The sequence below is a fragment of the Loxodonta africana genome, chromosome 27 (assembly GCF_030014295.1).
Source record: "Loxodonta africana isolate mLoxAfr1 chromosome 27, mLoxAfr1.hap2, whole genome shotgun sequence".
In the NCBI taxonomy this organism is placed as follows: domain Eukaryota; kingdom Metazoa; phylum Chordata; class Mammalia; order Proboscidea; family Elephantidae; genus Loxodonta; species Loxodonta africana.
Window position 1 is genome coordinate 32401109 of NC_087368.1, and position 26575 is coordinate 32427683.

General features: G+C 47.7%; 1 protein-coding gene across 1 annotated transcript; it reads left to right on the forward strand.

Annotated features, from left to right (window-relative positions):
* On the forward strand, nt 1–26437 carry CRTAP (cartilage associated protein). Its single transcript, XM_064277433.1, has 7 exons — nt 1–479; nt 9086–9235; nt 11881–12052; nt 14474–14602; nt 18340–18485; nt 20814–20897; nt 25181–26437. The coding sequence occupies exons 1-7, from the start codon at nt 12–14 to the stop codon at nt 25232–25234; spliced, it is 1203 nt and encodes a 400-aa protein (XP_064133503.1). The 5' UTR covers nt 1–11; the 3' UTR covers nt 25235–26437.
* Nucleotides 26438–26575: the final 138 nt, after the last annotated feature.

Below are 26575 nucleotides of genomic sequence, written 5' to 3' on the forward strand. Positions count from 1 at the left end.
CGCCGGGCGCGATGGAGCCGAGGCGCGGGGCGGCGGCGCTGCTGGCGCTGCTGTGCGCGGGCTGTGCGCTGCGCCCCGGGCGCGCCCAGTACGAGCGCTACAGCTTCCGCAGCTTCCCGCGGGACGAGCTGATGCCGCTGGAGTCGGCCTACCGGCACGCGCTGGACCAGTACAGCGGCGAGCACTGGGCCGAGAGCGTGGGCTACCTGGAGATCAGCCTGCGGCTGCACCGCCTGCTGCGCGACAGCGAGGCCTTCTGCCACCTCAACTGCAGCGCGGCGCCCGAGCCCGCGCCCGCCGCCGGCCGCGCCCGCTACGCCGAGCTGCGCCTCTTCGGGGGCCTGCTCCGCCGCGCGCACTGCCTCAAGCGCTGCAAGCAGGGGCTGCCGGCCTTCCGCCAGTCGCAGCCCAGCCGCGACGTGCTGGCCGACTTCCAGCGCCGCGAGCCCTACAAGTTCCTGCAGTTCGCCTACTTCAAGGCAAGCCGGCCCCGCCCTCGCCCCGGGCCCCGCCCCGCCAGAGGCCCCGCCCCGGGCCTGTGTCCAGACCGCTTCCCCGGGTCCGGCCCCGCCCCGCCAGAGGCCCCGCCCCGGGCCTGTGTCCAGACTACTTCCCCGGGTCCGGCCCCGCCCCGGGCCCCGCCCCGCCAGAGGCCCCGCCCCGGGCCTGTGTCCAGACCGCTTCCCCGGGTCCGGCCCCGCCCCCGCCCCGGGCCCCGCCCCGAGGCTGCTTCCCCAGGTCCGGCCCCGCCCCGTCAGAGGTCCCGCCCCGAGGCTGCTTCCCCAGGTCTGGCCCCGCCCCCGCCCCGGGCCCCGCCCCGAGGCTTCTTCCCCAGGTCCGGCCCCGTCCCCGCCCCGGGCCCCACCCCGAGGCTGCTTCCCCAGGACCGGCCCCGCCCCTTCTGAGGCCCCGCCCCCGGCCCCGCCCCATACGCCTTCCCCAGGTCCGGCCCCTCCCCGTCCGAGGCCCCGCCCCCGGGTCCCGCCCCACCCCGGGCCCCGCCCCAAGGCTGCTTCCCCAAGTCCTAACCCGCCCCGTCCGAGGCCCCGCCCCGGGCCCCAACCCCGCCCCGGGCCCCGCCCCAGACTGCTTCCTCAGGTCCGGCCCCGCCCCGAGCCACCCCCGAGGCTGCTTCCCCAGGCCCAGCCCCGCCCCGTCTGAGGCCCCGCCCCCAAACAGCTCCTCCAGGTCCAGCCCCGCCCCGGGCCCCGCCCCAGGCCCCAACCCCGCCCCGGGCCCTGCCCCCAGACTGCTTCCCTAGGCCCAGCCCCCCTGCCCCAGGCCCCGCCTCAGACAGATTTCCCCGGCCACGCCCACTCCTGTCCCAGGCTCCGCCCCATCCCCCGCCCTCACACTGCTTCCCCAGGCCTGGCCATGCCCAGATCTTGCCCGGACCCAGCCCTCTTCCCCCTTTCAGCCTCAGGCCGCACCCCAGAGCACTTCCCCCAGGCCCCGCCCACCTCCCAGGCCCCTCCCACTCCCTCCCGGGCTCTGCCCATTTCCCGTTCCAGCCCCGCCCCTGTCCCGGAAGCGCCCACCACCCTCCCTTGACCCAGCTCTCTCTGGCTCATCTTTGCCGCCAAATCCTGCCCGGTTCTTCATCTTGGGGCTCTAATGGTGCAGTGGTTAAGAGCTTGGCTGCTAACCAAAATGTCAGCAGTTGAAATCCACCAGCCGCTCCTTGGAAACCCTGTGGGGCAGTTTCACCCTGTCCTATAAGCTCTCTTTGAGTTGGAATCAACTCCACGGCAATGGGTTTGGTTTGGTTCTTCATCTTAGAAATGAAAATAATGTTCTTGAAGGGTCCTTCCAAGGTAGAGAACACAGCCATAGAACACGTGCCATAGTGTCTAGCTCTCAACAAGCGCTCATGCTCCGTGTACACCATAAAATCCCGTTTCCTCAACTGAGTGTTGCCATGGAGTCAGTTCTGATCCCACTGATGGTGACTCTACAGGACGGAGTAGAACTGCCTCAAAGGGTTTCGAAAGAGTGGCTGGTGGATTCAAACTGCTGACCTTTTGGTTAGTACCCGAGCTCTTAACCTCTGCGCCACCAGGGCTCCAAGTCCCTTTTATAGAGGAGGAATTGAGGTCAGGGAAAGACAGGGACAAGTTGAGGGGACACATCCTGGCTTCTTGTTGTTATGTGCCGTCAAGTGGGTTCCAACTCATAGCGACCCTCTGTACAATAGAAGGAAACACTGCGCAGTCCAGCGCCATCCTCACAATCATTGTTATGCTTGAGCCCATTGTTGCGGCCATTGTGTAAATCCACCTTGAGGGCCTTCTTCTTTTTCGCTGACCCTCTACTTTACCAAGTGTAATGTCCTTCTCCAGGGACTGATCCCTCCTGTTAACATGTCCAAAGTATATGAGACATAGTCTCGCCATCCTTGCTTCTAAGGAACATTCTGGTTTAGGGAAGCAGAACTTGTGGACTGCGATTTGTCAGGGTCACTGACAAACTGACTGACTTCTCTCATCCAGAATTTAACACACTTATCTTCCTTCTTTTTATGTCTTCCTTCAGCTTAAATCCCGTCTGTGATTGCTGGCTAAAAATAGCCATGAACTGTGATTCTCTATCCTTCTAGTCTTTACTGCGGTGACCCACAAGGTTTAAGAATGGGCTGCATTCCCTATTTTACAGGATAAAAAGGCCTCCTCTTGGCGGATCTTCACAGGGTTTTGCCAAGAAAGCCCTCTCAAAACCCAGGTTCTACTTTGTTTTCTTGAAAAAAAAATTTAAAGGAATATATTGCACAGATTTTAATGGCTACAAAAATAGATCGGTGGCAGAAGGTAGAAATTTTTTTTTTTAACTTTGCTTTGAGTCCTTGGACTGCAAGGTCTGTTTTTCATATTTCTGCTAAGACAGCCACGTGTCTGTGGCATCCGTATGAGCGATAAAATAACACACAACTCCAAATAGGAGAAACACTGGGTTATTTCTGTGCTTAGTTATTTTTATATAAAGTATCAGTTTTGTGAATAACCTGGCAATAAAAAGCAGATTTAAAATAGAACCATGGGATAAGATTAATAAAATTCCAGGACAATGAAAAATGATGCCTGGCTCATACCGGCGCTATTTTTTTAAGCTAAAAATGTCCCATTTAATTCTCTTTTTTGTGTTGCTTTAGACAAATACAATTTGAACCAAATTTGAGTCACATAATGGGGGGGGGATGTTTTGTTTTTAAACCTGATGGTGCTTGGAGATTGGATTTCTTTAGTACGCATGTGAACTAGAAACTAGTGCTACAGGGAGAAGAAGAGAATTTTACTTAATGTGACCGGAAGGCATGGGTTTTCTCCTTTAACATGCCAGCCTCTAAAGGTCAGGATGTTCCTAGCTTCACTTCAAAACGCTTTATAGTCTTGTGACAATCACATCCTTAGAAAGTCAGTAAAATACCATCTGTCTTAGTATTTTTGGATCTCTTATAGGACAGATGTTTTACTTAGTGTTGCCCGAACAGAAATACCAAAAATGGGTGACTTTAAAGAACAGGAAATTATTTTCTCACAGTTCTAAAGGCTTGTAGTCCAAATTAGGGTCTTGCCCTAGGCCTCTCTCCTAGTTTCGGGCAACTGCCAGCAACTCTTGGCGTTCTTTTGCTTGTAGACGTTTCCTCCCGTAGCAGGTCTTCCCTCTGGGTGTGTCTGTGTTTATCCTGCTGTTTTTATAACCCTGAAGTGGTAGGTTTGGGACCCACCCCACACTGGTATGGCCTCCTTAATACAACAGAAGGAAAACATTTCCAAACAGGATCATATCCACAGGTACAGGGACCAGGACTTCAATACATATTTTGGGGGGATACAATTCAGTCCACAAAAACAGGACACAATTAAGAATTTTATTAATAAGCCAGAACATTGACTTAATTGCTTTAACAGAAAAGATCACTGAGAAAGTGATTTTAGGTGGTGTATGGTTTATTTATTTACTTCTCCCTCAATGATGTTTATGTTTTCAACCTCTGTTTATAGGTAGGGAGAAAATGATTGGTGCCAGGCATGTACATTCTACCTGGCACCTGAAGGCTGGAGAGAGATGCTGGGGGATGGTGCTGCAGGGTGGTGGTGGCAGGACGTGGGTAAATGTTTCCGTGCCATTCTGATTCAACCACGCTCCCCAGAATCAAGCAGGCCTTTATTTCAGTGATTAAGGGGAAAAATGCCTGAGTTGAACATGGGACTGGAGAAGGTGGATATGCACTGTCCTGGTGAGGCAAGGATACTCAGATGTATGCTCTGGAGGAAAACCAAAAACCAGTCAGTTTGCCATGGAGTCAACTCTGACTCTTGGTGACCACATGGACTCCTGGTGACTCCATAGTGTTTTTCAATGGCTGGTTTTTTGGAAGTAGATCCCCAAGTCTTCCTTTCAAGGTTCCTCTGGGTGGACTTGAACCTCCAACCTTTAGGTTAGCAGCTGAGTGCATTAACCATTTGCAGTACCCAGGGATTAAAGTGCTTTTGGTGTGTAGCCCCCAAGCCCGCCGTAGGTCCCAGGTCACCAGCGCATCTGTGGTTTCATGTCCTGAGCTGTGGGTTTTCTGCCCAGCTGCCGCCTTCCGTGAAATGCTCACCTCCCCCAGTGGCCAAGCAAAAAGCGAACCCCAGCGCTTAATCAAATCCTTAATGTCTATTTGCTCTGAGCTGGACAGAGTTGGCTGGCTCCCATGCACCCTTACCCACCCCTTGCTTGCACATGAACTCTGGTCTCCCCCGAGCCACAGGGGGCAGATTTAGGGTGGCTCATTTGGCAGGTAGCTGGGGCTGCCCTTCAGGCACCCACCATCCCCAAAGCCTGCCTGGGGTCTGCCAGAGTTTAGTTGCCAAGATGTGGCCCTGTGTTCTGGCTGGCAGAGCCTGAGTTGAAGGAAACAACATTACCTTTTCCACAAGAGAGTCTATTTTCTTACAGCTCAGATTCTGAATTAAAAAAACAACATGTTGAGTCAATTCCAATTCATAGTGACCCTATAGGACAGAGTAGAGCTGCCCCATAGGGTTTCCAGGGAGCGGCTGGTAGGTTCGAACTGCTGACCTTTTGGCCAGCAGCCGTAGCTCTTAACCAGTATGCCACCAGGGCTTCAGTTAGGGGCTGAGAAAATTCAGCTCTGTGTCCCTCCATTTCTGGATGCTCTTCTGGGCATCAGGGAATCTAATTTCCTTGGCAAATGCTTTAAAAGGCTGCATTCACACCCCCTCCTTCCTTCTCCCTCTAGACCAGCCTTTTTCTGGCCACGGGGTGTAAGCTCTCTGTAGAACTCTTTCAGACACAGTCCCGCCTTAGGCCTCTGACTAAAAAACGGCATGGGGGTGGCGTCTGACCTCCTCTAACTTCACAAGAAAGGAGGAGAATCAAGATCAACAGCCCAAGGCTGATTCCCATGAGGCAGAGGTCAGACATGCCCCCCTCTCCACCATCCTTACCAGTTCTGACACCAACTGTCCCTCCCACGGCACTCTCTACTTCTCTGTTGAGTTCGATAATTCATTGCAATGGTCACGCAACTCACAGACAATACTCACGATTATGGGGTTTATTAGGGAAGTAACAGGTTACAATTCGGGTTCAGGAATGCTCAGCTTCTTCTATCAGGACAGCCGCTTCTCAGGTGTGCCCGCAGGCAGGTCTCTGGCCCTTGGCTGCTCGGCCTCTGCCCTGTTCCAGCAAGTACTACAAAGCCCTTTTAGCTCCGCCAGTAAGTGCCTAGAGGCACCAGTAAGCCTCGGCCCAAAGGTGCTCAGCTCTAGCTCAGTGGGTTGGCAAGCCTAGCTCCACCAAGTGCTCGGAGGTACCCTACTCTGCCAGCAAGCCTCCTGCCCAAAGGCACTCAGTTTTCTCGCTCCGTGGGCCTGGCCTTCTGCCGGTCACCTGGTTCTGCTGCTGCCATTTCTCTGCCACTGCTTCTTTCTGTCTTCAGTGTTACAGCTTTCTCTCTCTCTTTCCTTCTCTCTCTCTCCTTCTCTCTCGGTCTCCTGGTTCCAGGAGCTTCTGAGCACAGAGATATTGAGTCCAAAAGATACACTCCACTCCTAGCTCTTCTTTCTGGTGATGGTGAGATCCTCCCTTCCCGCCTCTGGGATGGCTTATTTTAAGCCTAGCGGGATGGTGAAACTGACCAGTCCTCTCGTTAGGGTTCCATATACCATATTTGCATGGTCCCACCCAACATGGGTGCCATGAACTTTATCTGCATTATTAGCAAGCTATCCAGTCCCCTTGGTGGTCCACAATTACCTTATTTGCATAGTCCCACCCGTTCGCTTGGGTAGGAGTTACAAGACCATGGCAAGAAAGGCCATATAAAAGTGATCCATTGCACTGCAGACTGGCATTCTCAAAATATCAGGGGGTCTGCCTTCCTTTCTACCCAGCACTTCTCCAGTGGGACTCCACTGAGGTGTCAAGATGACTTGGACACAATTCAGGGACCATCTGGTACAGATATCGGTAATCCTATGTGTATCATAAATCCAGAGTGTACCAAATATCCATTTATTTTTTCTCCCCAAACCGATTTTCCTAATTCTTGCTCTCAGTGCCCTCCTGGAAGGGCTGGGGAGTCTCTGTGCACAGGTGTAGGCACCTGCTGTTCCCCCACCAGCTGAGCCATGAGTCCAGGGCCCTGGGGGACAGAGCCAAAGCATCAGTATAGGGGCTTCTGCACAGGGAGGCGTCCACATCCCTGTCTGCCTGGCCCCTGGATGACCCTACAAAACACACCATCCCTCCCTGAGTCTTCTGCCTTCCTGGGCATTGCCAATAAGGGTGCCAACCCTGAAGCTCCAGACCTCACAGAGTTGCTGCTGCTCCAGACCCCAAGGGAAACATTTTTCTAGTCTGGGAGATTCCCTCTTTCTCCCTCTTCTTCTTCCAGGCCACTCAGCTTCTCCAGGCAGCTCCCTCTGTCAACTCCCCACCTCTCTTCAAACCTGCTAAATTTCATCCGGAGCACAGGGCTTTTGTCATCTGAGTCATTTCTGCATTTTGACCTGACATCTACCTCTGTATAGCAGTGAAACTCAGAACCAGCTAGTCACTGCGTAAATGGGGAGTAGAGAAAGGGGAATAGAGAGGGTGAGGAAAATGTGAATTAATTTCTCAAAATATTATGCAGTTATTATGGCATTATGTTCAAATCACCAATACCTAGGATGTCCCACCTTGTCCTAGGTCCTGTGCCACACCAGGAACGTGGATATGAATAACATGCAGCTGGGTCCTTCAAGGAGATAGACTCGTTAATTGAGATACAGTGGGGTATGAAAAGTGGGGAGACAGGGCATGGGGGGAACATAAAAGACAGGCTCTTCATTGAGGTTGTGGAAAGACAGGGAGAACTTATTTGAATTTATGGTCCATGAAGGCAAGGATTTTTTTTTTCTTTCCTTCTGTTTTGTTCATTACTACAGACCCACTTTCTGGAATAGTGCCTAACACATAGGAGGCTCTCAGCAAATGTTTGTTGAGTGAATAAATGAGTCAGTGAGGAGCTGGTGAAGGTCATCAAGAATGTAAGCGGAAGAAATAGTGCAGGGGAAGGCTCTGTGAGAGATTTAGGAAAACATCAATGCATTGGTGCAGGTTCTAGCAGAAAAGACGTGGGCAGTCATATTGGGTAATTTGAGGGAAGTTGAATAAGATGGTTATTTGCACAGTTATCTGCAGGGTGTGGGCAATCCATAAGAGATAGTGCAGTACCCCAGGGCTGGTAATACCGGGGTATGTTGTTGCTAGCTGCTGTTGAGCTGGCCTTCAATTCTTCAACTCATGGTGACTCCATGCACAACAGGATCGGACTTTTGTGATCCATACGGTTTTCACTGGCTGATTTTTCAGAAGCAGATCACCTGCTTCCTAGTCTTTCTTAGTCTGGAAGCTCCACCGAAACCTGCTCAGCATCACAGCAACACACAAGCTTCCATTGACTGGGTGGTAGTTGCACTCACTTGAGATGCATTGGCCAGGAAGTCAAACCTGGGTCTCCTTGGAAGGCGAAAATTCTACCACTGAACCACCGGTACCCCCAGATAACAGTGGAGTGTGATCACCCCTAGGCCAAAGGGGGCAAGGTAGAGAGCAATTACTGGAACCTGGGAAGACGGAGATTCTATGGAGAGGGCCACCTTGAGGAGCTGTGGCCTTCAGTTAAGGGACACAGCAGTCTCAGGTGACTGAGCTAGGAGGGAGCCAGGAGACTAAAGAGCCCATGCTGACTCTTCCCTTCCTTCAGTCTCCTGCTGGGACTCCTCACTAGTGAGCCCAATTGGAAGCCAGAGAGCATGAAGTCCATTATTATAGTCTATGCAGACCAGTCGCCTGGTGCACAGAGCAGGTTGGAGACAGTGGTGAGTAGATTGGGAAAGACACACAGATACCATCCAAACAGTCACCTTCAGGAAAAAAAAAAAAAACAAACACTCATCCAGAGTGGCTGAAAGCAAAGATATCACTTTGATGACTAAGGTGGGCGTGATCCAAGCCATGGTATTTTCAATCACCTCATACGCATGGGAAGGCTGTACAAAGAATAAGGAAGATCAAAGCAGAACTGACGTCTTTGAATTATGGTGTTGGCGAAGAATATTGAATATGCCATGGACTGCCAGAAGAATGAACAAATCTGTTTTGGAAGAAGTACAACCAGAATGCTCCTTAGAAGCAAGGATGGCGAGACCTCATCTCACACTTTGGACATGTTATCAGGAGGGACCAGTCTCTGGGGAAGGACATCATGCTTGGTAAAGTAGAGGGCCAGTGAAAAAGAGAAAGACCCTCAACAAGATGGATCAACAATAACAAGGATTGTGAGGATGGTGCAGGACTGGGCAGTGTTTTGTCCTGTTGTACGTAGGGTCGCTATGAGTCGGAATCGACTCCATGGCACCTAATAACAGCGGCTGGGCCATTCTTGAGGGGCCCTGAAAGTCAGTGAACCCCTAGCTGGGAACATTGTGTATGAACACAAAATTTCTGAAGATCTGAACAGAAATTTCTTGTTTTGCAAAAATCACTGCTCAGCATCCATTGAGTAGCTTTTGTCTTTCTTCTCTGTACTTAGGCAAACAATCTTCCGAAAGCCATCGCGGCTGCGCACACCTTTCTACTGAAGCATCCCGATGACGAGATGATGAAGAGAAACATGGCGTACTACAAGAGCTTGCCTGATGCTGAGGACTATATCAAAGACTTGGAGGCCAAGTCGTATGAGGTATGTTCAGATTTTTACGCAGCAGTTCATTGCGATGTGAATCATTAAAGAAGTGTATCTCGGTTAACAGCTATTGACATCTAAGGACCACTATTGATTTTCGTGACATGTTATGAATATTATCACAATAGAAATGATTGACTTTAAGCACAAAGTTTATCTACTGAAGAATGAGTTTTTACATTCCATGATGATTTTAAAGCTACCGTTTCTTTAAATGCTACATTTTAGGAATACGATCATTTGATCATTTCATTTAAAGATGGTGAAGTAAAGACGTGTCTTGGAAATCATCTGAAGAGGACCAGTGTCTTAGTTACCTTGTGCTGTTGTAGCAAAACTACTACAAGTGGGTGGCTTTAAAGAACAGAAAATTATTTTCTCACAGTTCAAGAGGCTGAAAGTCCAAATCAGGGTCTCCGCCATGTTGATTCCTTCCTTGCAGGGAGACCCTGACATTCCTTGGCTACTTGGCTTGTAGATGATCCTTACATGGTGCCTGTCTTCCCCCATGTGTGTGTGCCTCTGAGTCTAACCTGCTCTTTTTATGACTCAGAAGTGATTAGATTTAGAACCCACCCTACTTAAGTATGATCTAATAAACCTAACCAGAAAAGCCCTATTTCCAAACCAGATTACATTCACAGGTGTACAAAAAAAAAAGTTGCCATCGAGTCAATTCCAACTCACAGCGACCCTACAAGACAGAGTAGAACTGCCCCATAGGATTTCCAAGGTGGATTTGAACTGCCGACCTTTTGGTTAGGAGCCCAGCTCTTAACCACTGTGCTAGCAGGGCTCCCGTACAGGTATAGGAGTTAGAATTCTAATACATGTTTTGTGGGGGACACAATTTATTTGATAACAACCAGGAAAACAAGAAACGGCATTGTAAACGTCTCTCTTTGATGAAACTATGATATATTCCAACCTCGAATTATAACATATATTGCATAGATGAAGGTGGAAAGGGGACAGAGAAGCTGGGGGACCCACTTGACAGAGCAGAGGATATGGAAACCCATGTTTCTACAAGGGAGGGTTCTGATGAGAATTAACAATAACAGCAGCAATAACAATAATAAGGTCCTTTTATTAACCCTTATGACCACCCATTGCCATTGAGTTGAATCCAACTCATAGCAACCCAAGGTGGTCCAATGGTTAAAGCGCTCAGCAGCGGATAACCCAAAGGTCTGCAGTTGGAACCCACCAGCTGTTCTGCGGGAGAAAGATGTGGCAGTCTGCCTCCGTAAAGATTTACAGCCTTGGAAACCTGTGGGGCAGTTCTACTCTGTCCTTTAGGATCACTATGAGTCAGAATCGATTCCAAGGCAAGGGGTTTGGTTTTGGGTTTTTAAACCCTATGAACACTTACAGTTGTTAGGTCCTGTTGAGTTTAGGCACTGGGGCCATAGGTACCAAGGAAGGCTGAGGTAGGGTGGGGCAAGTGCTGACAATGGGGATGTATTGAAAGTATCTATGAGGAACTGTCAGGTCCCAAGGTGTGATGACAGGGTCCCTATAGTGTGATCACACCGCAAGCTCACTTTTTCACTGGCAGGGACCCTCAGATAGAGTATGCAGAAGTCTCTCTTCTGGGGACCCTTCAGTTTTCCAGGAAAAAATTCTCCAGTCTTCTGCAGGGAGAGTGGGGTATCCATGCTTGTGTGCTGGTGTCTGAGAGAGCCAGTCTGCGGAGTGGGATGGAGGGGGGAGGTCACACAGCTGAGCTGGAAGACTTCTCCTGCCTCAGCTTTGTTGGCCCTAGTTATGTCTCTTATATTCGGTTTAGTCAACAACTAGCAAAAATTCTTTGAAGTTTTAACTATCTGGCACATGGCCGCCCTCCCCGGTAACTAAGGCTGATACAGGGTTCTCCTGTTGTATACTTCACTGTCGCGGGGAGATGGGGAGTGCAAGGGGGGTAGCGGAGGAGGGGTATCAGACACCTGCTCTCAAGCTCCTATCTTTTTCTTGATTCATTTAAAAAATCAGCTTTAATGAGCTATAATGTATTTGCATTATATTTACCAATTCAATGGGTTTTGATAAATGTATACAGTCGCCTAACTTCTACCATAATCATGATAAAGAATATTTTAATTTCCTCCAAAAAGTTCCCTCATGCCCCCTTGCTGTCAACTCCTTGTCCCAATCCCTGGGCCCTGGCACCACTGATGTGATTGCTGCCTTTTCCTTGATTTCACATTTGATTTAGTTGTCAAACACCACCTACATTTTCAATTAAAACTAAATAAATAAAAAGTGTACCCACTGTGAGGGTAGAAAAATCTAGATATAAAATAAGCTACCAATTGGCTTCATATTTTATTAAGGGCCAGTACAGTTTCTTCAGAAACCCTGGTGGCATAGTGGTTAAGTGCTATGGCTGCTAACCAAAGGGTCGGCAGTTCAAATCCGCCAGGTGCTCCTTGGAAACTCTATGGGGGCAGTTCTACTCTGTCCTATAGGGTCACTATGAGTCGGAATCGACTCGACAGCAATGGGTTTTTGGGTTTTGGTGGTTTCTTCAGCGTTAATGAGAACGGAGCTTGGAGATGGTCATGATTCCTTTGGGGAGGACATATCTGTCTCCCTCCATGGCCAGGAGCAAGCTTCGCTTGCCTCTTCTTGTGTTTCAGAGCCTGTTCATCCGAGCAGTGCGGGCGTACAACGGCGAGAACTGGAGAACGTCCGTCACAGACATGGAGCTGGCCCTTCCTGACTTCTTCAAAGCCTTTTATGGGTGTCTTGCAGCCTGTGAAGGCTCTAGGGAGATCAAGGACTTCAAGGATTTCTATCTCTCCATTGCAGGTTGGTGGTGGGTTGTGTCCTAGAGGTAAATGGAATAGCTGGAATCTGTCTTCCTTGGATGTCTGCTATCTCTCTACATTCCTTCTAGGTGACTTGAGTGGCCTCTGAGGAGACTTTGAGCTTAAATATTCATGGGTTAACTGGGGCAGCCAACACCTACATAGCCTGTGTCACAAGCCTGTGACTCAGCAGAGACTGCTCGTAAAATAAACTTAAAAAAAAAAAAACAAACCCACTGCGGTTGAGTCGATTCCGACTCATAGCGACCCTATAGGACAGAGTAGAACTGCCCCATAGAGTTTCCAAGGAGCACCTGGTGGATCTGAACTGCTGACCTCTTGGTTAGCAGCTGTAGCACTTAACCAGTACGCCAAATAGCTGAGTATAACTTTCAAGCACAGGCCTGGGGAGGTCAGTAACAAGACTCTCCTACATCGGCCTTGCTTGATGACAGATTCCCACCCACCATCACAGGCTTCTGGAAAAATAAAAATGGTCCCAAGAGCAAGTAAGTGACTCACATTTCTGAGATAACTCTGATTATGGAAATTTTGCAACACACGCGCAGGTAGAATGAAGAAACCTTAAGGTGTAAGTCAGCGTTAAGGTAACCGAAAAAAATTTTTTTTCTGATTATAAAACAATGTATGCTCATTATACAAAGCTTAGAGAACACAGGAAAGAAAAATGAAGAGAGAAAGAAAACCTACAACACCGCCCACATATAGCCTCGGTTTCCCTAAGGTTTTTCTGTAGTGGATAGGGTCACTGCGAAAATGGGGAATCGCCGAGAGGAGATTTCCCAAAGGGGTTTGAGGAACGCTGATCCTAGAACTGCACCTTGCAGAAAGGGTACCCTGGCCACATGAGTTTGGGGATGGGCTGTGCACCGTCACTCAGAGAGTCACTGTGCACTTTAATGGTTACTCTTAAGGGTTTCCAAGGCTGTAATCTTTAGGGAAGCAGACTGCAATATCCTTCTCCAGTGGAGCAGCTGGGGGGTTCGAAAGGCCAGGCTTTCAGTTAGCAGCCCAGTGCTTTAGAGTCTTAAAAATTCTGCAGTGTGGAAGTTCATTCAAACTTACTGAATCCAGGGCTTTTCACCATTTTTTTGTTTATGAATCTCTTTTTTCACAGAGTACTATTTTCTCTTCTTAAAAAAAAAAAACATTTTACCATGGGAAATGTCAAACATACACAAAAATAGAAAGAAGATTATAACAAATTCTCGTGTACCTGTCACCCAGCTTCACAACTGTCAGCTCATGGCCACTTAGGCTTCATCTAATTCCCACCTGTGTCCCCCTCTCTTGGAGCCCTGGTGGCACGGTAATAATCTACTGATAGATTATTATAAGTAATCTAGAGATGATTTAAAGTATATGGGAGGCGGTGTGTAGGTTATATGCAAATAGTACACCGTTTTAATATAAGGGACTTCAGCGTCCTCAGATTTTGGTATGCGGGGCATAGGGGTCCTGGAACCAATGCCCGAGGATACTGAGGGACAACTGTACTGTGAAAAATAAGCCTCCTTCTGTATGAGGCAGGGTCCTAACTGGCACACACAAATCAGAATAAATTCAAGAAGGATTTATTTACAAAGGGATTATTTAGAGAAGCGTGGGTGTAGGGAAACCACGAAGGGCAGTGCAGTACCTCAGGAGGACTGGTACCCCGTATGATACGTGATGTGCCGATGTCTAAGAAAATTTCCCAGAAGTGGGCCGCTGGGTCAGAGGATATATGTATATTTTAACCTCTGATAAATTTTGCCAAATTGCTTCCAAAAACTTTGTTCCTGTTTTGCTTCCACCAATAGAAAATGAGAGTGTAAGTTGCACCATTCTTTCCCTCACACTGGGGGTTAGCAAAGTCTAACATTTTTGCCAATTTAACAGTTTAAACATTTTAGGGGAGATTGTATCTCTTTAATTACGAATGAGGTTTAGCATCTTTTCACAATGTTTATTAGTCATTTTTTTTTTTTAAATAATTCTGTTGTGTTGATACCCTTTGGCCATTTTTATATTGGGGATTTATTTTTTCCTTCTTGTTTATCTTTTTCTTACTGATTTTAAGGAGCTTTCTGTATATTAAGGGAGCCCTGGTGGCGCAGTGGCTAAGAGCTCAGCTGCTAACCAAAGGTCAACAGTCTGAATCTACCGGCTGCTCCTTGGAAGCCCTGTGGGGCAGTTCTACTCTGTCCTGTAGGGCTGTGTGAGTGGGAGTTGGTTCAACAGCAATGGTTGTTTTTGTTTGTTTGTTTCTGTATATTAAAGATGTTAGTTAGCCCTTTATCATAAGTGTTGCAAATATTTTTCTTTTACCTTTGTCCTTTTTTTTTTTTTTTTGCACCGGAGGAGCATACCAAGAGAGCAGCGTGTGCAGTACTCTGAATATTTGTGTGTGTTCTTTCAGATCACTACATAGAAGTCCTGGAGTGCAAAATACAGTGTGAAGAAAACCTCACCCCGGTGATAGGAGGCTATCCTGTTGAGAAGTTTGTGGCCACCATGTATCATTATTTGCAGTTTGCTTATTATAAACGTAAGTAATCATCTTCTTTGAGACCCCGGGTGAGGCACTGAATCCTTCCAAGACTCAGTTTCCCCATCTGTAATATAGAGTAACAATGCTTACCTCCTGGGGTTATTGGGAGAGTTTGTGGAGGTCACATCGACAGCCTTGGTGCCATGCTCTGTGCAAAAAGGCAGCTTGGCCTGGTGATTCAGGATGCAGACCCTGCAGCCAGACTGCCTAGGCTTGAATTCCAGCCTCATCACTTCCTAACTTTTCTGTGTCTCAGTTTCCTCACCTGTAAAGTAGAGACAATCGAGCTAACCTCATGGGATCATTGTGCAGACTAAATGAAACGCTTCGGGTAGTCACACTCTCCGTGAGTGTTTCCTTTTCATCGTTGTTTCCCGTCCTCCCCAGCACTAGCCTTATGTAAGTCTCATTCCAGTTGGTCCTCCCTTGAGCTGAGACTGGAGTTTTTCAATCAGAACATTCTAAGTGGACAAAATGAAATGAACGTGGGAGAGAAGGTATTTCAAAGTCGAGACTTCAGAGCCTGTCCGTTTTGGCGTTTCCTTCTCTCCACGTCACTGACTTTGCAGAGCGCCACTTGTTTGCACTGTGGTCACTTGGCGGTGCGGTTACAGAGCACTGGACGTTTTATTGGGAAAAGCTGCAGCAGAAACTAGTGTGCCCTGATGAAGAAATGCCAGGGTCTAGTTGTAGCAGGTTTCTTCTGCCCCTGGGACACCCCTTCAAACTCAAGAGCAGCTGGTCTCAGGGCTGTCCTGGGGAGAATGAGAAGTGACCTTAGCTTCTGTAGCTAAGGTTCCATAGCCATATTCTTTGTGGGACTCCCTCTTCCCATAACAGCCATCCCCCTTTATCCCAGCTTCCTTCATCTTCAGGATGCAGTGAAAGTCTTGTGTGCCAAAGGACACACGCACACACACAGAGTCGTTCACGCCAAGTCTTCCCGAGTAAGGGGACTTACCTCTGTCAGCAGTGAACCCGCTCTTCCGGCAGCCTGCACTTCATCTCAGGATGCAGTGAAAAGCTTTGTTTCCTTGGTTGGGATATTTTTGGGATCAGCAGGAGCGCGAGGTGTGTGTAAACCTGTATCTTTCCCAGCGGTCCCCCTGCACCGAGAGCAGGATGAGATTTTCCTTGTCATTGTAACCCCGGCACCAGCTGTCTGGTAAATGATTATTTAGCCTAGAGGACCAGAGGCTACTTCTACATAGGCTGTGAACAGCACCCAGTACATAGTAGGTCCTCAGCAAATGGTTACTGACCGTATTCTAGTGTTGAGAGGATAGTTTCTACAAGGCAGTGTTTTTTGCCTATGAAAAGCCACCTTTTAAAAAAATATATATATATATAATTGACTAGTTATTGCTTTCTTCCACAAAAGCTTATAATAACAGGCTTGTTGCTGTAAAACTAACAACTCAGAGATGAACAGAGAGACGTCCATCTCCCTCCCCTTCCCTCACCCCCTACCCAAGGGTTAACAGTTTGGTTATATTCATCCACACTTGTCTCTATGGAAGAGCCCTGTTTTAATAAGAATTATGAAAAATTCTATACATGAGGTTTTGTTTTGTTTTTTAACTGATGGAAGTTTTCAAATGTACACAGAAAAGTGGAGAGAATGGTATAGTGAGTTCCAGTGAGCCCGTCACCCAGCTTCGACTTCTATCAATACTTCGCCAATCACCGTTTAAATATTTTTTGTTGGGTGGAAACAGAAGCTGAAGTTTTATTTCATTTTCATGAAAATCTGTGCTGACACCTCTCTTTCATTGATCCCCTGCTTCACGCCAGCCCTGTGTTGGATTTTGAAACGTGGGGAGGAATCCATGAGGCTGTCTAGCCTGGCTTGGTTGTGGGCACACAAGACTAGCAGACAAGTTCAGAAGTATACTAGACATATCCTGGCTGTGGCAGCCCAGTGGCCCTGCCCGCCCCACCCCTGGTGATCACACCCAGGCTCACACACCCCCATGCTCCCCCTCTGAAAATCGCTTTGCATATCAGAGACCGTGGCAAAGACTTATAAACACTGGTAGACCAAAACCTTTGGCTTTACTTGCTGCTTTCCAAGAAATCTTTGCTTTCTGGGGTTATAAGTTATCTTGGTTATCTAGTGCTGCTATAACAGAAATACCACAAGCAGGTGGCTTTCACTAACAGAAATTTAGTTTCTTACAGTTTAGGAGGCTAGAAGTTCAAATTCAGGGCACTGACTCTCTATGGGCTCTGGGGGCAGGTCCTGTTCCTTGGCTGCTTGGTGATCTTCGTGTGGCATGGTGTCTGTCTTCTCCCACCTCTGCTGGCTTAATCTGCTCTTTCTAGATCTCAAGAGATTGATTTGAGACACACCGTATACTAATACTGCCTCACTAACATAACAATGAAAACCCATTCCCAAATGGGATTATAACCACTGGGATAAATCAACACCCTTTGCCGTTGGGTCCATTCTGGCTCACAGCAACCCTACAGGACAGAGTAGAACTGCTCCAGAGGGTTTCCAAGGAGCAGCTGGTGGATTCAAACTGCCCATCTTTTGGTTAGCAGCCCCACCACAGGGATAGGGGTTAGGATTTACAGCACATGTTTGGGGGGGACACACTTCCTGAAAGCCTGCCCTGTTTTGAACTCTAAATTTCTTGAGGGGAGGGGTTGTTTCTCATGTTTGAATCTTTTCCATTCCGGGCAGACACTGGCTTTAAAGTTGTCATTACAGGAAACGGCCACTGGGTGGCAGGATTTATTTATACGCGCACACAAACACAAAAACAAAAACCCGTTGCCCTCGAGTCAATTCTGATTCTTAACGACTCTATAGCTTGGTAGCTGAGGTAGTATTCCTTGGTAAATTGCAGTGGAATGGAGGCCTGGTGTGTAGTAGTTAAGAGCTTGCAGCTAACCAAAAGGTTGGCAGTTTGAATCCTCTAGCCATTTCTTGGAAACCCTATGGGGCAGTTCTACTCTGTTCTATAGGGTCGCTATGCGTTGCAATCGACTCGATGGCAACGGGGGGTTATGGGTGCCAGAATAAATGCGCAGTGGCTTTTGTGTCTCCTGACCTGCTCCCCTTTGCCTCCTACTCCCAAGACGAATCCAACCCCTCCCTGCCAGGTCTCCACGCTGAAGGTGCTCTGTCACAGGAGGGGCAGCACTAGGTCGGGAGGCTGGAGGTGGGAACCCAAGCCCCCAGGAGATACCAAGACCAGGTGGCTTTTCAGATCTCTTCCAGCTCAGAGTGTGCACCAGCCTTCGATTTTCCAGACCTGGTTCAGCTGTAGGGGCTTGCCTGGATGTGGAGACTCTGGCCCATGCAAGTGAGGCCCAGGCATGCAGGTCAGCTGTAGGTTCCAAGTGGGAGCATGTGCTGCTAAGCTCACCCTCCCCTGCTCCCAGGAGCTAATGTCAGCCCCAGGACAGTCCAAGCCTCGGGACCCAGCCTTCCTTGGGCTGCAGGGCCGTGAGACCAGCTTAGGTCCCTGGAGCCAGAGGCCCTACGCAGGCATTTCTGCAAAGACATCTACCTAACAAAAAAAAAAAAAGGACGTCCATATTCCAAAGCCAGCTCCAGCCCTCCGTGGAAGCCTCATGTGTGACCTGCCCTCCTGGGGCTGATGCCCTCGTTGGAGGCCTTCATGAACTTTTCTTTGAAAAGGTGACCTTCTAGGAAGAGCGGCAGGTGAGAGGAAGGATGGGCAGGGTTTGCTGATGTCCCCCTTTCTCCCTGACCCCAGTGAACGACCTGAAGAACGCAGCCCCCTGTGCCGTCAGCTACCTGCTCTTTGACCAGAACGACAAGGTCATGCAGCAGAACCTGGTGTTTTACCAGTATCACCGGGAGAAGTGGGGCCTCTCGGACGAGCATTTCCAGCCCAGGCCTGTAAGTGCCCCGCGTCTGTGCCCCGTGCCCCGTGCCCCGTGCCCCGTGCCCCGTGCCCCAAGCATTGCTTTGCCTCTTCTCCTCCTCAGTTTCACTTTCAGGAGCCCACTCTGCACACTACGAGAATGGGTTATTACTGAAATGAAGGAAAACTCTTTTATTTTTTTCTGTAGTTTTTTTTCTTCCTCTTAACATACTGCTGTTTTATTCCGATACCTGAATCAATAAACCCAGACCCAGTGCCATCGAGTCGATTCCGACTCATAGAGACACTATAGGACAGAATAGAACTGCCCCATAGAGTTCCCAAGGAGCGCCTGGCGGATTTGAACTGCCAACCCTTTGGTTAGCAGCCGTAGCACTTAACCACTACGTCACCAGGGTTTCCCCTAAATCAATGGAAATTCTAAAAATTGCAAACCTTCCAGAAATATTTCACTTAGAAAGTGAAATTCCTTCCTAAGCCCTCTCCTTTTACCCCTTGCTTTATAGGCAAATATTCCCTCCTATATACAGAACTCCTTGGAGCTGAAATGAAATTGGAGATACCAGTAAAACTTGTGATTTCTAATATATACAGATGTATTTCCTAGCTCTGTCTGTTGAAGGAAACCCTGGTGGTCTAGCGGTTAAGAGCTACTGCTGCTAACCAAAGTATCAGCAGTTCAAATCCACCAGGCGCTCTTTGGAAACTCTAGGGGGTGGTTCTAGTCTGTTCTGTAGGGTCACTATGAGTCCGAATTGACTTGATGGCAATAGGTTTGGTTTTTTGGCTTTTACATAAAGCTTATGTTTTATTGTAGGAAACCCTGGTGGTCTAGCGGTTAAGTGCTACATTTGCTAACCAAAGGGTCGGCAGTTCAAATCCACAAGGCGCTCCTCGGAAACTCTATGGGGCAGTTCTACTCTGTCCTATAGGGTCACTAGGAGTCGGGATTGACTCGACGGCACTGGGTTTGGTTTTTGGTTTTTTATGTTTTATTGTTACAGAAGAAGGATTGTACTCTACATACCGTTTGGTGACTTGCAGTGTCTTTATGAACAATTTCTTCATAACATTTTTTCATGGCACCCCCATATACCTCCTTCATTTTCTGACCCTTTCATGGTACGCTGTTTGAGGATGGGCCACTGTTTAACGAGTCTCTCTTTGATGGACGAGCTCACAGTTTTGCATCCAATGTCAAAGGATTCCATTCATTACCTGTTGTTGTTGCTAGGTGCCCTCGAGTTTTTGGAAGTTCCCTGTCAATGTACAGCAGCAACCGTTAATCATGTACCACTTTCAAAAGGTCTCTTTCTGTTAATCTTTGCCTTTAGCTGGTATTGCCATTGGGGTTTCTATATGCTCCCCTGAGTTGCCGTACTCACGTTTTCCTACCCCCTTCCCTCGCCTGCCAACACACACACACACACACACACACACACACGTTTGCTTGCTTGCTCGCTCACTCACTGAGCTGACTGTCCTTTTATTGAGATATTATTCATATTTAATAACATTCACTTTTTACAAGTACATATTTCAGAGGATTTTAGTATATTCACCGAGCTGTACAACCATCCCCACTATCTCATTTTATTAATTTTCCTCAACTTCTCATGAGATACCAGTTCAGCTAACGATGTCATTGTTGTCAGCTGCTGCTGAGTAGCCCCCTGACTCCTGGCGACCCATGCACTCCTTTGTCTCATTTTAGAACATTTTCATCACCCCAAAGAGAAACCTCATTCTCCTCTTTCCCCAGCCCCTGTTGAACACTAATCTGTTTTTTGTTTCTCTGGATTTGCCTCTTCTAGACATTTCATATAAAGGGAATCATAGCCTATGTTTCTCCATTCATCTGTTGGTGGACATTTGGGTTGTTTCCGCTTTTCGACGATTCTGAATAATGCTGCTATGAACATTCACCTACAAGTTTTTATTTGGACATATGTTTTCATTTCTTTGAGTACATACCCAGGAGTGGAATTGCTAGGTCATATGGTACCTCTATGTTTAACGTTTTGAGAAACTACCAGACTGTTTTCCAGAGTGGCTGCACCATTCTCTATTTCTACCAGTAATACATGGAGGTTTCAAGTCCTCCACATTCTCTCCAGCACTTGTTATCATCTGTCTTTTTGATGGTAGCCGTCCTAATGGGTGTGTGGCCACTCCATTGTAAAGTCAGTGTCTTGGTGGTTGGTTTTCCATAGGCACTATGCTAAGACGCTAGTGTAGACTAGTGGAGGAATACCAAATTGGGATCATTCCGCATTAAAAACTTGATGTCCTAACATTAGAAGGCTGGTCACAAAAACTGTTCTCTGTTTGTGTCTAAACAGGAAGCAGTTCAGTTCTTTAACGTGACCACGCTCCAGAAAGAGCTGTATGACTTTGCTAAGGAAAACGTAATGGATGATGATGAGGTAAGTTTTCATGTCCAGCACACGTCTGGCTAAGAGAAAATATTACTCACATCGGCGCTAAAGTCACTGGAAGGCCAAGTTATCCCCAAAAATAAGAAACAGAAGGAGACCTTGAGAAATATGGTTTAGGTGGGTGTTTTAATGGAAGTCAGAATACTGGCACTGAAAAGAACGGCTTTCTAAGAAACCGAGGCTGAAGCGCTACATTTCCTGACGGGGAATACAGAGCGACGCTCCAGGAATCCATCATGCAGTCATCCGACCACCATTTTTTAACTTTGTAAAAACAGTGAGGTTACTTAGAACCCTCCCCTCTCCCTGATTTTTATCTTTGTTGTTAGGTGCCGTGGAGTCACTTCCGACTCATAGTGACCATATGAACAACAGAACGAAACATTGCCCTATCCTGTACCACCCTCACAATCGTTATGTTTGAGCCCAGTGTTGCAGCCATGTGTCAATCCATCTCGTTGAGGGTCTTTCTCTATTTTGCTGACCCTCTGCTTTACTAAGCATGATGTCCTTCTCCAGGGACTGGTCCCTCCTGATACCATGTCCAACGTATGTGAGATGAAGTCTGGCCATCTTTGCTTCCAAGGAGGATTCTGGCTGTACTTCTTCCAAAACAGATTTGTTCGTTCTTCTGGCAATCCATGGTATATTCAGTATTCTTTGCCAACACCGTAATTCAAAGGCATCAGTTCTTCAGTTTTCCTTATTCATTGTCCAACTTTCGTATGCATATGAGGTGATTGAAAATACTGTGGCTTGTTGGGTCAGGTGCACCTTAGTCCTGAGTGTGATATCTTTGTGTTGAGGTATAATCCATACTGAAGGATTTTTAGACTTTGATCTTCATCAGTAAGTGCTTCAAGTCCTCTTCACTTTTAGTGAGCAAGGTTGTTAATGAATCTTCCTTCAATGCTGACGCCAAATTCCTCTTCATATAGTCCAGCTTCTCAGATTATTTGCTCGACATACAGACTGAATAAGTATGTTGAAAGATATATCCCTGACACACACCTTTCCTGATTTTTAAACACGTAGTATCTCCCTGTTCTATTCCAATGACTGCCTCTTGGTCTATGTATAGGTTCCTCTTGAGCACAGTTAAGTTGTAAAAATGGCTTGGGGGCAGTGTCTGATCTCCTCCAACCCCACAAGGAGGAAGGAGAACCAAGACCAACAGCCCAAGGCTGATTCCTATGGGGTGGGGCTCAGACATGCCTCCTCTCTCCGCCATCTTTACCAACTTTGACACCAGCCATCCCTCCCACAGCACTCTACTTCTCTGCTGGGTGCAGTAAGTCATTGCAGTGGCCACACAGAACTCATGGACCATATTCGCAATTGTGGGGTTTATTAGAGAAGCAGCAGCTACAATTCAGGCTCAGGAACACTCAGGATATAGTTCTATCAGGACAGCCTCTCCCCAACCTTGCTTGCAGGCACACTTCTCCCTGGCCCTAGGCTTCCCCCCAAAGGCACTCAGCTTTCTCTCTCCATGGGCCGGGAAGCCCACTGCCTCACCTGGGCTCATAAATAACACAGAATTCACTAAATCCTTTTCCCCTTCTCTGATCGTTTCTTTAGGATAAATTCCTGCGTGTAAGGCTACGAGTCTTTTGAAGGCTTTTGATGTATGAGAACAATGTTATTAGGAATAATCATAGATGTTGGATCAGAGTCAGTAAAGCTCTCTCATGTCACAGAGGAGTAAACGAGCACAGCAAGGTAGAGTGACTTGCTCAGAGTCACACAGCTGGTCAGCAGTCATCCACCGGAACAGACCAGGCTTACTCCAGGCTGTACAATTCCTAGCATTTTTGGAGTTGGTACTCTCAAGATAAAAGGCATGACGTTGAAGGCCCTGGAGTAGTTAGCTTGTTAAATGAGTTCAATGAGGCTTTAGAATGGTGAAGGAACTAATCCATCTATAAAGAATGAGCTCTTTTCTAATACCTTATGTATTTTATATAACGAATTGTAGCAAGTAACAATTTCCAACTAAAAACAAAACCAATACAATAAAAGCTCAGAAGAGACAAAGCCCTTCCGTCAGAGCCCGCAGAGAGAGAAAGCCCTCTTTTGGAGTGGCACCCTGAATTCGGACTCTAGCGTCCTAAACTGTGAGAAAATAAACTTCTGTTTGTTAAAGCCACCAATTTGTGATAATTTCTAATATAGCAGCACTAGAAAACTATGATATTATCTTTCTGGCATTGTAATGTGTGTGAGAGTTTCTGAAAATTGGCACATTGGTTAAAAAAAAAAAAAAAGAGTTTATAGAAGCCTATGACAGTTTCAGAGCCTGGCGGCACAGTGGTTAAGAGCTCGGCTGCTAACCAAAAGGTCGGCAGTTTGAAACTGCCAGCTGCTCCTTGGAAACCCTATGGGGCAGTTCTACTCTGTCCTGTAGGGTCTCTGTGCGTCCGAATTAACTCCACGGCAACAGGTATGGGAAGCAGAAGTTTGGACCAATAAGTAACATTGTGATAAATGGAGAAAATGTTGAATTTGTCAAGGATTTCATTTTACTTGGATCCACAATCCACGCCCATGGAAGCAGCAGTCAAGAAATCAAACAATGCATTGCATTGGGCAAATCTGCTGCAAAAGACCTCTTTAAAGTGTTAAAAAGCAGATATCACTTTAAGGACTAAGGTGGGCCTGACCCAAGGCACAGTGTTTTTCAATCGCCTCATATGCATGTGAAAGGTGGACAATGAATAAGGAAGACCAAAGAAGAATTGATGCCTTTGAATTATGGTGTTGGTGAAGAATATTGAATACACCATGGAGGGCCAGAAAAACAAATCTGTCGTGGAAGAAGTATATCCAGAATGGTCTTTAGAGAGCAGGATGGCGAGACTTTATCTTACATACTTTGGACATGTTGTCAGGAGGGATCAGTCCCTGGAGAAGGACACCATGCTTGGTGAAGTAGAGGGTCAGTGAGAGAGAGGAAGACTCTCAACGAGATGGATTAACACAGTGGCTGCAGCAGTGGGCTCAAGCATAACAAGGATTGTGAGGATGGTGCAGGACTGGGCGGTGTTTCGTTCTGTTGTACACAGGGTCGCTATGAGTCGGAGCCGACCTGATGGCACCTAACAAGCAGAAGGGACTGTCATCCCCTATGTCACAGCATCTCCACAACAGGAAACAGTAACTCTGGGAGCGGATGTCTTGGTTATACGCATAAACCCTGTGCCATACCACACTTTCCTTTTGGGGGTCCACAAAGCAAGCAGTGGCTTTCTACTCCTGTAACTTTAATTTCTAATCTCAGGCACAGCATGGTAGAAAAATTTGATGAAAATAATAAGACCCCTCTTTTGTGTCTCACATACTTGATAGATTTTCCACCTGCTCCCAAATGCTGAGGTATTTTATGAACCTCTGTGTTAAAATATAAAAAGGAGCAAATAGGCTCTTGGGCTGGTGTGGTGACCTCTATGAGCTTTAGCAAGAAGTGGTCACTATTGGTGAGGCTGGCCTGTGCTGAACCTTGAGGGAGGGAAAGAGGGTTGGCCTTCTTAGCGATTCATTCCTTCTCTGAAGTCAAGGGAATGGGTGTCATCACCTGGTGGCCCACGTGGGCTTTGGGAGGAAGATCAATACAGAGAAGGAAATTGGGAATTATGCTGGGCTTCTATGGGGTGAGCCCCTCAAGGCTAGTTATAGGAGGGAGCAGGTGGGTGGGCTCCTGGTACCAATGGCAGATGGGTCTCACTCTTCCCAAGAGTGTTTCCTTTAAGTAGAGTGTTCCAGCCATACCAGCAATATGCATGCATGTACTCAGCCACTTATCCTTTAGCACGTTTATCGAGCACCTTCTGTATGCCAGGCTCTGAGGAAGAAGGATAAACCCAGGTCCTGGTTTTTGAAGAGCTCATGGTCTGGTGGTCAAGGCAGAAAGGGAACAGACAGACTGTGGCCCTGTGAGATAACAGCCAATGGAAAGGGGAGCTGGGGTATAGGTGCATGGGGGCTGCACAGAAGGACGGGCACTAAGTGGAGTCTTTCAGAGGGTGGCAGGGCTGCTGGCTTCATGCAGTCCCTCTGTGGTCACAGAGCACATGGTGCCAAGTCCACGCAGACTGGAAGCCAAGGTCCATTCCAAGGGAGGAGTCAGGTCCTCTGGGCCCAAGGCCAGAGGAGAAGGTCTACCCCAGCCTGAGCAGGCAGTGAGCAGTGGCCTCTTGGAAATAGTCTCTGCTCACCAACACTTTTAAAGTCAGGTAGCCCACTTAACAGAGGTGTGCTTTTGTCTCTTACAGGGAGAGGTTGTGGAATACGTGGATGACCTCTTGGAGATGGAGGAGACCAGCTAGTCCGCAGCAACCAAAGTGACTTCCCCTCGATGTTCAGGAAACACAAGATTCTTTGTCCAACTTGTTCTCAATGTGCCAGGTTGTTGATACCTCAAAGCCTCCCCTTCACCCTGTGAAGTGAAAGGGAAGCCCCCATCTCTCTCACTCCACGTAACTAGGGGTCAGCCTACCTTTTCCGTGTTCACACTTGTCTTCCCATCTTCACACTTGCTTTCCCTATATTTGGACCTCTCTTCCCATGGTCACACCTGCCTTCCCCATTTTACTTGCCTTTCTCACCATTCTGGCTGGAAGGATAGTCTTCCATGGCTTGTTTGTTTTTTCCCTCCAGAAAAATCAGTATTATTTTTTAAATAAGAAAAACACTCCTAAAAGATGATTGTTGTGAAAACCTACTTTGGCCTCTCTTCCAGATTTTGTTGTTATTGTTAGGTGCTGTCGAGTCAGTTCCGACTCATAGCGACCCTATGTACAACAGAACAAAACACTCCCCAGTCCAGATTTTCATCTCCCTTTTCCCATCCCCTGGTCAGGAAAGATGGTGGAGGATCAGAGCTAAACTTCTCCAAGCCTTATGATGGTCTTCACTCAATCTAACTTGCCCCATTTTGGCACCCACTGAAAAATGAGTTGGATAGACAGTGTAGAATGCAGAAAAATAGCTTTTGCCCAACATTTTTGCACTCCAGTCTTACAATGGTTGGTTGTTCCCACTTGAAGACATTGCTGAGTTACAATGCTCAGAGCTGGAAATGGAAGAAAACCAGAGGGTGTCTAGTTTGAATTCAGCTTTTCAATAAATATTTTTTTAGCAACTATTATGTGCTAGGCCGTGACCTGTGCACTGGAGCTACTGCACAGAATAACAGACAAAAAACCCGATGCCGTTGAGTCAATTCCGACTCATAATGACCCTAAGTTTTTGTCTGTTATTCTGTGCAGATACCAGACCCATTGCTGTTGAGTTAATTCCAACTCATAGCAACCCTATAGGACAGAGTAGCATTGTCCCATAGGGTTTCCAAGGCGCAGCTGGTGGATTCGAACTGCCAACCTTTTGGTTAGCAGCCGAGCTCTTAACCACTGCACCACCAGGGCTCCTCTGTGCAGATACTGCACAGAATAAAGTATGAAAGTACTCATCACGAAGCTTATTCTTCAGGGAGAGACTGACAACAAATAAACCAGAATAAATACATACAATGTACCTGATGGTGATGCTTGCGAAGGAGAAAAATTAAGCCGGGAAGGGGTGAGAAGTCCTGGGGTTGCAGCTGCAGTGTTGAATAGGGCAGTCGGGGAAGGCTGCATGAGCAGTGACATCAGAGCAGAGACCTGATG

Bases quoted from the DNA above. Each gene is read 5' to 3' on its own strand.
- CRTAP (XM_064277433.1), top strand. From the start codon at position 12: ATGGAGCCGAGGCGCGGGGCGGCGGCGCTGCTGGCGCTGCTGTGCGCG. The intron at 9,236-11,880 runs GTATGTTCAGAT...CTTGTGTTTCAG, and splicing joins TGGAGGCCAAGTCGTATGAG to AGCCTGTTCATCCGAGCAGT. The intron at 20,898-25,180 runs GTAAGTTTTCAT...TGTCTCTTACAG, and splicing joins ACGTAATGGATGATGATGAG to GGAGAGGTTGTGGAATACGT.